General features: G+C 39.7%; 1 protein-coding gene across 1 annotated transcript; it reads right to left on the bottom strand.

Annotated features, from left to right (window-relative positions):
- Positions 1–105: 105 nt before the first annotated feature.
- On the bottom strand, positions 106–12,030 carry skor2 (SKI family transcriptional corepressor 2). Its single transcript, XM_040053153.1, has 9 exons — positions 11,629–12,030; positions 7,897–9,903; positions 7,305–7,368; positions 6,497–6,574; positions 4,026–4,091; positions 3,782–3,880; positions 3,456–3,523; positions 2,433–2,496; positions 106–2,117 (listed from the first exon to the last, which is right to left on the bottom strand). The coding sequence occupies exons 2-8, from the start codon at positions 9,877–9,879 to the stop codon at positions 2,440–2,442; spliced, it is 2,415 nt and encodes an 804-aa protein (XP_039909087.1). The 5' UTR covers positions 9,880–9,903; positions 11,629–12,030; the 3' UTR covers positions 106–2,117; positions 2,433–2,439.
- Positions 12,031–12,320: the final 290 nt, after the last annotated feature.

The following is a 12,320-nucleotide window of genomic DNA, read 5'->3' as shown; positions in this document are numbered from 1 at the left end:
CCTGCCCTGTTGTTTTATGCCATTTTAGCTGTTCGGCTGTTGTTTTGAATTGGTCTAATAAATCAGTTTGACTTCACTGTTACCTTTTTTTGTTTTTGTTTTTTTAATTTCTACAGCATCTTTAAGAGGCAACACAAGCATGCATGCAGATCCCCAAGTGCTTGCTTATTGCAAACTTGATTCACTCATTCACACATACATTTACACAAGCACCTTTTTCTATGGCTAAGCAAGTTTAACTTAACAGTCCCACACTCACACTCTGATGGATGCACTGAGCATTCAATATCTTGCTGAAGGACAGTTTGACATATAGAAAAACACTTACTTCTGACTAGTCAACAGCCCACTTCATCTTCTGAACCACACTTCCCATAAAACACAAGTTTGCATTTAGATATAATAACCGGGATCTTCTTAACAGCCTGCTTTTAGTTTCAGAAAGAACTTCGTGTTCTGGGTAAAGGGACTCCATCCACACAAACATGAACTAGTCCTCCACACAAACATGAACTAGTCCCCCACACAAACATGAACTAGTCCTCCACATTCAGTTTTTCATATAGACTTTTAATTTACACATAAATAGTAGAGAAACTACAAGAACATTCTGAAATACATCTGCAATAACAGCTTCTAATGATAACATTTTCTCAGTAAATGACAACTTTGTCCATTTATTTTATAAACAAGATGAGTGGGTTGTCACTTTTGCTCTTTTTGATTTTGCTCAAACATCACCATCATCGCCACCACCCCTGTGTCTCTTTCTTTTTCATTTCACATTATAATAAATAGTATTATCACAATTGGGGTCTCAGGAGTTGATACTCAAATAAATAAACAAAAAAAAAGCAAAAAAACAAAAACAAAACGCACACACACACACACAGATAGGTAGAATGACTGTGAAGATCAGTATTCACATGTATGACATTTTATACAATAAGGTGAAATAATTTACATATAAATATACAACACTGACAAACTTCAGGCCTTTGCTCTCGGATGCTCTTTCTGGAGAGAAAGCACGTGTACAGAGTTTTTCATTTCCAAAACAACGAGGCAGATTCTGCAGCTGATGGCAGCAATATTTATTTAGTGATAATCATAAGACGTTACAACAGGAAAACGTCTTGTGGGAGAATGAACCATACCTTCACTGTGTCTTACAGCTGCTCAGTTCCATATGGTACACAGTCTGCAGTTAATGTGACACAGGACATCATTTCAGGTAACTCTGACTTTATAAATAAAGTATTAAATATAATCAGATGTGACATTAATTAAGGACAAGGTAAAAACGGTGGTTTTGAAATGCTGTTAATAGAGTTGTAAACTGCAAAATTTATGAATATATATATATATATATATATGTGTGGACGTTTTTTGTGGTACCATGTTGTAATAGTACCATTGTAAATATCAGTGCTTTATTTATTTATTTATTTTAATTCATCTGACATACTAAACCAAGGTTGTGTGTGTCCAGCCACTGACAAACTGGTGGTGGTGGCTCGTGTTTACAGGGAAGGATTAGAGTTGAACATGATGAAGTCCCTTTGGGATCAAATGTTGATAATAAATAAATGTTGTCGTGCTTGTTTCTCTTCAGGGCCATCACTTGGTGATACAAATACAACCTATCTTAGTCCTTTTTCATCCAGAGTTTGGCCAATGTACAGTTGAGCCCACGGGCAGATAAAAACATCCAATCTTTATTTACTTTGTTTTTATGCCTGGAAATTAGTTTTCTGACATCTACAATTGCCTTCCTGGTGGTCCTCAAAGGCCGAGGTTGCTTTGGTCCCGGTTGGCTAATGCTTTGAACGTGACTGCCAACACACTCGCAGTGTCACAGGTTTCAGTCAATTAAGTTCAGTTAGGGAACTTGAACCAGGGAAGAAGAGGAAAAACTTTAGAAATCTTTTTACCAGTATGATGTCCCACAGCCTCACATGAGTTCTTAGCAGGCAGTGTGTAGAGAGCAACTAACAGAGGTGATATCGAAGAAGCAGCAGAATAATTGCTGTCCCGTGAAAAGTAATATAATGTATGATATAGTTTCACATCCTCTCTGTCGGTGATGGTCTCTGTCAGTTTTCTGTGTGCTAATCCTAAAAAAAAAGGGAAATTACATTAGTTTTACATTCAGGCTAAGAGTTTTTCCATACTGATTTAACTGATTGTTTAGAATCACCCCAGAAAATTATAATAAAATTTAGCCAGTAATGCCAAATGTGTTAATACTATAAGACAGTTTATTATCAATCAAATGAAAATTAAGTATATTTCACTGTCTTGCCATTATCTCTATTATGATGTAAATATGAGGCTTAATAATGTGCAGCTTGTCAAAAGCTTTTCATGTGATAACTATTTATTTTTACATTTCTTCAAGCTTCATTTTAAATTTACTGAAAAATATTCACCTCTTTGCTACTTGTTGAGATGGGAGCTGATCTTTTCTTTTCTGATGATGTTTGCGTAGGGAATCTGAAAGGCAAAAACACGACATAAAACGTTACGTTCTTCCTAAAGAAATACCTTTAACACTGAAAAAGGTTCTCTAAAGTAAACTTTACTATTATGATTTTATCATTGGTGGAAATATGAAAATCCAAAACTCTAGCCAAGCTGGTGAAATTAAAAGTCTGTCAACACAAATTAAACATTTTTTGGAGTTCATTTGCATGTCTGTGTGAAATTAATGTGTCATTACTCTCAGACAGATCCATCTGCTGGTTCTAGACACATTTGTCAATTGTTTACGTGAGTATGTGCATTTGGTGTGCACATACAGGCTTATAAATTAGCTTGAACCCATATTCATAATCGCCTGCCTTTGTGATTACATGAATGCATGTTCTTGTATGCGTTTTGGCGCACGCCTTGCCACTGTGTGCACACAAGCGTGTACAGTGGTGGCATGTGTCAGAAAACAAAGACAAACAGCGTCTGTCAGCCTGTCTGCCAGCTGCTCCAGTGATTGATGTCGACGGAAACACTCAGATGGCTGCAAAGGAACTTCTCACCCGTGAAAGACAAACTAGATGATTGGCTCTGTCTTTTGATGGACAAATAAGCAAACGCATGTGTCCGGTCAAGTCCTAGTGATGGCTTCATTTATTCATCATTTAATTTTTGTTTTTGTTTTAACCCATGGCAAGGATTTCCCAAGTATGCATACAATCTCTAGCAGTAGTCAGAGAATTGACTGGCACATTTCCTCATCGGTTTTTGATTTTTTTTTGTTTCGGTTGATGTGATGTCACTGTATTTTAGTAAGTACTGCATAATTAGTCTTAATTATATTTTTCTCAAAATCCTTGCAGACAATTTTTAAGGCAATCATGAAGATTTTCTTTTAATTTGTGTATCTAAAAAAGGGTGTTTAATTTGTCATTTAAAAGCATATTTCCATCAGTGTTAAGCACTAACATTAGTAGTCTTACCATCTGTAACTGTTGGACCATCTCCTCTCTGTAGGCGAGCTCTCGTTTCATCTGATCTTGAAAATTGTCTGAAATTAGCGTACAATAAAAACAAACCTTGATTAGGTGGCGCGTGTATTGTCATTTTGGAAAATTGGAGTGATAAAGACAGCCGATGACAGAAAAGGGTTGAGCAAAAAAAATCGGGGAAAATAAAAAACTGAAAGGTAAAAATGGGGATAAAGGTAAAGGTGTAAGAGACCGCAAGAAAGACAGAAAAGGAGAAGTTGCCCTTCAGAGTATGGAAACTAAAAGGAAATCAGGGTAAGGAGGAAAAACTGACTTACGGAAGACAGGAAATGGTGAGGTGCCCTTCAAAGCGTGAAACTCTTGCTCCAGTCTCCTCCTGAAGTCGATCTGTTCCAGCAGAACCTTCTGGAGCTCTTCTACAGAAGGACAGAAGAAAGCAGAAGGAAAATATGAGAGTGGTTGCATTAAAATATTCTCTCACAATCTCACAAATGTCCATCTAGTATAGATTACTAGTTTTCTATGGTCAGTGCAGCTGAGATGTGCTCAAACAGCCCTTACCTTTCTCCATGCTCTCAACATCCTTTTTCAGCTGCACAGGAGAAGCAGCACCCTGGCTTTGATCGCCTGAAAACACGAAAAGACTTAATTTCAAACTTTGAAATTAATTCTTAACTAAACTGGGATTTGATCCATGAACAGGAAATGAGTACAAAACAAAAAAATAAAAATAATGAATTTAAGGCCATGCTCATAAACTATAAACGATCTTGAAATCAGTTATTCAAAAGCAACCGGAAAAGCTACAAATGTAAGTGAAGTTAAGTGAAAGCATCAGGCATCATTTGATCGCCTAAAGGAGGTTAGGTCTGTTTGTTAGATCAGGATAAGGATGAGAACAGAATGTGCACGGTGAGACTCAACAAGAAAAACAACAGACTGGATGGCAAAAGTGTGAGGAAAAATTAGGAGAAACAATGTCCACAAACATTTAATAAATCAGTATGAATAACAAAGAAAAAATAGAAAAATACAATAAAATTTGCTGATCAAAAGACTGATCAAAAAGAGAGTGATAACCCTTCAGAAACTAAAAGAAGTCAGCTGACTTTGTGCGCAGAAAGCCAAAGTTAAGTGTAAGTGTAAAGTGAAGTATTGCAAAAACAACTTAACTGCAGTCTCCATTATTTGGACAGAACTACTTGGTTTTTATTTTGTCATGGACTAATTTAGTTTCCTCCTCTCTTCAGCTGTAAGTGAAGCATTGCAATTCATGTTCTGGCCTCTAGGTGTCAGTACAAGTTCATGGAAACTACTTATGATGACCGGAGACTATGGCGAGCTTCACTGTTCTCGCATCTTATTGTAATATCATGCTTCGTCCAATCTAGTCAGAGAGATTTGAGTCAATCATCTGGTGGCTGTTAAAGCTGAAGAACGGCGGAGATGTGGAAAGTTTTGATTTTACTACAAAAGTTAAGATTTTTTGACCAATACAAGTAGTTCCTGCAAACTAAAGCAGGATTTAAAAGCCATAAATATGGTTAAAAAAACATCCTCACAGTTAATAGTGCGAATGTTTTATAAAATATATGTTTTGTCTGTTTTGTCTTTTTTTTTTTTTTAACTCCTGGAGGATAAATCTACTTGTTGCTTTAAAAGTCTGCCATCCTCAGAACAAATATCTCCATTACATGCTGTGTTTTTCCTTCAGATTTCCAGTGTCTGCCATGGTAAGCATGCATGTGTGTGTTTGAGCTAATGTCTGAATTGTGACAATGAGGCATTGAACGCCTTAATGAAGCAAGTGAGCACCCTCGATATGTGTATCTTCCTCCAGTCATTTCATGTCCTGGCTCCTTAAGCCTCCCTATGCTTCTCTCTCTCTCTCATTTAGAACAGAGAGAGCTCTCCTCTCTCCTCCTCTCCTCTCTCCTTTCCTCTCCTCTCTCTGTCTCATTTGACAAGCAAATTTGCAGACAGTGCCCGAGGATAACAACCTCGTTTGACAGTCAATTAACCGTGAATAGTCAAAGCCAAGGCGGTTTGCATTACATAAATGGAAAATTAGATTATTTTTTCTCCCTAGAAACAGAGGGAGAGTTTAAAGACAGTGGAGGGGGGTGGAGGGACTCGGAGGAATCAGGCCTTCTAATCACGTAGAGCTTCCCACCGCCCAGGGAGACGTTTGGCAATCAGGGGAAAGGTGGTCTCATTTAATTTGTTTCGTGTAATTTTTCGAAATACATTATACATTATGCACAGGGATCATTACGATGTGTGTGCGTGTAGGGGTTGAGGGAATGGGGGGTAGATATAAATGTTGGCACAGATGTCATAAAGCACTTTTAATGTCTTCCTGACAGATATAAAAAGGTAATAAGCTGTGATCTTTTTCAAACGGGAAAGCTTTTTTTGCGCTGAGAAAGGGGAAAAAAGGCAATTATGTCGGGGGCGATATGGGTCTGGGATGGAGATTGCCAGTGCGGCTGCTTATCTCTGAGCTGATGTTTTCTTGTTGAACTATAACGGCCCCCCTAAGAGTAACAGCCCTAGCGACAACGCCACTAAAGAGAGGAGCCGTGGCAGAGCGGCGAAAGAGGCAGCTTTGCACTGCTGTTTCATCTCTGTGTGTATTTATATGAATCCCTTAACTTGCCATCTGAGAGGACATGGAGATGGAGATGGATAAAGCTTAAGAGTCAAAGGCTTTCCCTCACTGACTGAACTGTTCTGAATGTCATTTGTGTAAGAAATCAGTGTCATTTTGCAAATAAAGTCATAAAGTGTCAGTTTTTAATCAGCATTTTAATCACAAGTAGGTTTACTTTCTAATATAAATAATAATCAGTGTCATCAAACACCAAATATAAGCAGACGGTACCCATTCCATCCCAATAATTATACTTTAAGTGTCTGATTTGCCAGTTTCAACTTTTGCCTTTAGTTTATTTTCTGTGTTCTATCTGAATGTAGCTGTTTTGCAACCACTTATAAAAAAAGAATAAATACAAAAACGTGAGTTTTTATACCTGAGTTCTCCCTCCAGTAGTCCGGGGCCGACGTCTCAGTCTCTGGTACAAAGAAACTATTCTGTTCTTTTGTTTCATCTGAGAAAAGATGAGAGCGAAAGACAGGAAGACAGACAGGAAGAGAGATTCAGTAAGGGCCATTGGCTGAGCTGGTTATCCGGACACATGGAGATAACTAAGTGTACGCATGATGTGTGCGTCTCCTTTGTGTGTATGCATTTGGGAGCTATGGTCGAGCGTACGCATGTGTGTTTGTCAACGCACTGCGAGAAAACACGGGGAAGACATTTTCTCCGGGAAAAGGGTCAGAGTGGGAGATGAGAGGAGCAAATGAAACGTCACAGGAATATGAGCCTCACAGGAACACAGGGACACTATAAAACCACTCACTCAGACAATAAATGAAACAAAGATGCTATAATACAACAGACTCGGACATCTGATGAAGCAAATAGTAACAGTTTGCTGAAATAGATTGTGTAATGCTATTTGATGAAACAGTGTAAAAAACATTTGATGAAACTGAGACATCGTAAAACAACTGCAGGGTGGAAGATGTAGCGTCCAACAAACCATGCAACCAATATAGTGATTTCTGGAGATTATATATGAAAGATTATTTGCTGTTGCAAATTTGATGGAGAAAAAAAAGGATGATGCTTAATGTGCTTTTTAACTTTTGTGTCAACAACTATTTTTCAGTTTTCAAAACGAATGCATTTAATTCGATTTCTGCAATGCTGCGTTCTGTGTTGTGGAGACTTTAAAATGAAAAACTGTTCCAAAAGATTAAAACGTTTGCGCTTACCGGAAATGCTGGAATTGTCTTTGGTTGCATATGCAGGAAGTCCTTCGTCTCTGTTTTTGTGAACCTGGAAATCAAATATAGTTGATAAATATTTAATTTACATGTTGCATAAGACGATAAATTTAAAAAACTGGAACATGCACTGAGGCAGGGCAGTCTGATTCTGATAATACTAATACTACTAATAATTTAATCTGCAATATACTGGAGACTATGCTTTTATTCCTCAAAATGAATACTGAGATAAATCTGCAGTGTGTTGCTAGATGATAGTTTAACCCCCCCAAAGAAAACCATCGTCAAAATTGAACCTCTACTTCCTCCTCCTCTTGGAGGTCTGGTTAACATGGGAGTCGACAGGTTAAATATTAGAGTTGCCCTAACAAGCTGGGGTGACAGAGGGAGAACGAACACAACGTGGCCATTAAACAAGCCACACCTGGGCCTATTAGCTAGTATCAGAGTGAGGTGACTGTTTTCATGTCTACGGGGAGAAACCAGCCTATCAATCTGCTTATGCAGATCACACCACTGCCTGACTGCGGCACCATTTAAATAATAATTAGCTAAAGTGGCCTGTGGGGATATTTACGTTTTTATAAGCTGTGTCCTCCCGGTGAGGTGGGGTGGAGCTTGAGAGAGGTAAGCTGGCAGGAGGGGAGGTGGGCAGGCTGGGAGACTCCTGCTGGATCGGATCTGAGGAGGATCGAGGGGACGTACCGGGATACATTGCGCCACTCCCTCTGTCTTTCCCCCTATCCTCTCCAGCATTGTCACTCAGCGCAGAGAGGTATAGGTTGGTTTGAGTCTGTGGTGGTCTGTTTGTAAAGCTTCCCTCCTCTTCATCATCTTGCTTTGATGACTCCACATCCACTTCCCCCTCCTCCTCGCTTTCTGCTCCCTCCGGTTCCCCATCACCTCCACTTTCACTTCCATAGCTGCAACTGCTAGTTGGTGATAGCCGCGGGTGTTGGTCTGATCTGGTGACTACAAAGTCTTCATCCGTTGCTCCAGTGACCCCTCCGCCATTGCTGTGGAGCTTGGCAATGCTTTCTGCATCTTTGATGACAGGTCGGAACGCAGAGCCATAGCTTGACTTCCTTGACTGGAGAGTTGGGTTCTCCAGTAGTTTGAGCCAGCCCTCTGAGGTGACAGGGCGAGGGTCGGTGGTAACTGTTGTACACTCTGTGTCAAACAGCCCAGATTTGGGTGTGGTGGACCCGCCACTGGGAGTCATAGTTGCATTGATCCCACTTCCATTTCCATTCACAGCTCCAGATTCACTGGGGTCTGAGAGATCCAGGAAGGCCTGCCTCAGTGAGGGGTTGTCTGTCAGGGAGGAGAGGGTGCTGGGCTGAGGATGGATGTAAGTGGGGACAGGGATTCCTCCTGCTGCTCTTGGTGGCCAAAACATGCAGAAAGGAGGATAAAAAGAGTCTTTTCGACCGGGCCATAAAAGACCAGACAACCCTGCCCCTTTCTGTCCAGCTGGCACATCACTGTCCTCTTTTTTCTGCTGGCAGAGGCCAAATGCTGGAAAGGGATAAGGGGAGGGGAAGAGTGATGTAGGAGGGAACTTCTGCAGCATGCCGAAACCTTTGCTTGGGACAGGAATGACAGGGTAACTACGTGGTGTCTTACGAGGAGAAAGACTCCCTCCATCCAGATCATCCTCATCTTCAAAGCGGGTTCTTTTCTGAGCACCCAGCTCAGGTCCCATTACGTGAGGCACCACTGAACCTGACAGACTCTTCATGGGACCCATAGCAGAACAATGGGAAGACGAGGGCAAGGCTCTCTTTCGGCTGCCTCCATTGAACATAGCTTTGACATCTTCCCACGCATAAATTAACTCCTCTGGTGGATGTTTGTCGGTTAGTTTGAGGTGTCGTCGCCAGGAATTAAAGTTGGCAGCATCAGGCTGGGTATATTTGGTTTCTGGTGTTGAGCGGTGGGAATGGAAAATAAACTTATTTGGGGAGAAGTACATGTTGCAGAAGGAACACTTGATGCATTTGGCCCTTGAACTATTGTAGCGTGCAGGAATGAAGTTACCACGGCAACCCCAGGCGCACTCATGCGTTACATCGAAAGCAAAGTTGTCGGGCAGTTTCGGCGGCGAGTTCTCTCCGAGAAAGGACTTGCACAGACGCTCAGCTTCACGCTTGGTGATCATGCCACAGCGTCGTGACGAGATGGGCATGGCGCCGGCCCTTCGGAGTATCTCCAGCTGAACCGGCGTGCACTGAACACAGGTGATGCCCAGTGCCACCCGACGATTGTGAATCTCATTATAACTGTAATTCTTGAGGAGTGTGTTGGAAATCTGCGCCAAGCAAAGTCTCTCTGTATTATCTATCACTAGTGATACAATGGGAACGCCATAAAGGAAGACCTGGCCAACCTGGTTGGGTTTGAGTGGTGAGGAGGAAGAAGAAGGAGAGGGTGACGATAAGGAAGAGGATGAAGAGTGGTGATGGGTGGGCCTGGGTGGAGTCAGGGGTTCCTGTTGGTAGGGGCCTGTTGAGCTTGTCATTATGATATCAGTAGGGCTTGAAAGATGAGTCTTGTCCATGCTCGGATAAAAAGTAAAAAAAATCTGGAAAGAAAGAAAGAAAGAAAGAAAGTTCAACATTTATTAATTCATAAATAACCTTTTAAAACAGTTTACGAGCGCTTCTCTACCTGTATTATCAGCAATATGAAATGAGTTTCTTATTACCTAATATACACTTCGACCAAATAAATATACCTCAAAATAATAAATAACAGAGAAGTGGATAAGGGAGAGCAAAGAGAATAAATAAAAAATCCAGTGAAATGTAACATTTTAATTAAATGTATCTGATTACCCTTTCAAAGTCTGTTTTTTAAGAAAGTTAACAATTAATTTAGAAATATTTTGACATCACAGCTAAATGCTTATTTTAATATTTTTAATGTATTTTAATTTCTGACTATTCTTGCAATTTCATAAGGGGCACAGAAAACGAAGCTGAATTGTGCAGATGGAATATTATTGCTGTTACTTGTTTTGATGTCAGCAAATATATTTTTTTAATGCTCGGGAGGTATATCCTGTGAATTTTTGAATTATCAAATGGGAAAAATGATTCAGGAGGATGAGAAAACACTCTTTCATAACCACTGCTGTGAAGTGTACTTTAAAAAAAGAATAATTTAAAAATAATTTAAAATAAAATAATGTAAATACCACCAATAGCACATACGGTATTTTAATAAGGCTGCATATAGTTATTATTATTATTTCTGTACCATTCACAAGGCTTTGCTTATATGATGCCAATCTTATTGCCTTTAATAGAACTGTGGCACTTCAGATGTCCCATTCGTGCGTTGCTTCATATACTTCTTATTGTGTTTATTTATTGTGTTTATTTTAATATACCTTATATTTTTGCATATATTTTAAGTATGATAATGATAACTACTGAATATAACGAATAGTGTAAAATAAGAGATTTATATGAGCTTCTTGAGAATTAAAAGTTATTTTTTGTAAATGTGTTATAAATATATTGTTTCTACTTTTTTTTTTAGAAACACCAATTTTGCATGTCAGAAATTTCCATAATTCACTTACAGCGCATCTGTCTTATATTGGTTCTGCATTCACACACAGTTGTGATATATTTTAAAAACCGGTATAATATTTTACGAACATTCCACAAAATTTTAAATTAAAGAGATCGTTGCTAAGAAATTACAATACATTTATACATTCTAAGAAATTTAATAATCACATTGCGTATTACAGAAAAAGGACACTGGGTCTAAAAATGTAAAACAACTGCGGTGTTTTTCTTCTTCTTCTATTTGATTTAACTACTCATAGGTACAGCATAAAGACGACACGCAGGACTCCGCATATCAGAACTTTAACTCAAGAATTCAGTCCGTCTTTAATTTTTACTATATTAAAATTTTTCTTTACATATTTCTTTTCTTTTTTTATGCTGTTTGTTTTTCTTTTTTTTTTTTCGCCGAAAACACATATGCTTCCATTAAAGTTTTCACAAGTGGGTTTCACGTTTAACTTCGGTAGAACAAAATTAAAACAGCAACAATAACAACAACAAAATAACAACAACAACAACAACAACAACAACAACAAAAGCAATAATAATAACAATATATTCCAAGGAAATCTAGAGGACTGTGAGTTATACATGCATCGCATTTTCGAATAATTTTTACAAGCTTGTTCTCTGTCCCCACTGTTCATGTAACACAAATCGATAACAGTCTACACTTTTACAACACTTTAACCAGAGTAAGCTCGGGAATGATCAGCAGTCCTTACCTTCGACTTCTGGGGAAAATCCCAAAACGCGTCAAAAATATCCCCGTCACGAGAGAAATCGATTTATCCTGCGCAGCTTTAAAAGACTCATTTTATCACGTAAAAAAACAAACAAACGAGAAACCTTGTATCCGGGAAACACGTGGAAGCGGCACCGGCTATTTTTTATTTATTTACTTTTTAACTGTAGAGAGAGCCTGCTCATGATGTGAGTAAACTGCGGCGCTCGCGCCGGCTTTATTCCCTTTTCTGAGACACCTCGCGCAGTCCTAATCCCCCCTCCTCTCTCTCCCTCTCCCTCTCTCTCTCTCTCTCTCTCTCTCTCCCTCGCGCGCTCTCTCTCTCACCCGGCAGCACACCTGCCTCGAGTTTGATTGGCGTGTGGCGCGAGCTCAGCCCACCATCCGGGACAGACACCCGCACACCTTCACGCGCGCACACAGACCTCCCACCTCCCGCCTTCCCTCACTGCGCCGCTCTGTCCAAGTGAACAGCTAAAATGACGTCTCCCTAACTGTCAGCGAAACGCTGGAAAACTCAAATTAACGCCACAGAGGTCCAGGGTAACATACGCACGACACCGGAATGCGTCCAGAGCGCGCGCCTTCAAACTTTAAACAGCCACCTACACTAAAAAAAAGACAAACCCAGGATTTAGGAGGGGCGCAATTTTAGCTATTTCACTTACCATA

This window comes from Simochromis diagramma, unplaced genomic scaffold (assembly GCF_900408965.1).
Source record: "Simochromis diagramma unplaced genomic scaffold, fSimDia1.1 OVJJ01000596.1, whole genome shotgun sequence".
Classification (NCBI taxonomy): Eukaryota; Metazoa; Chordata; class Actinopteri; order Cichliformes; family Cichlidae; genus Simochromis; species Simochromis diagramma.
This window is presented reverse-complemented; position numbering and strand designations above follow the sequence as displayed.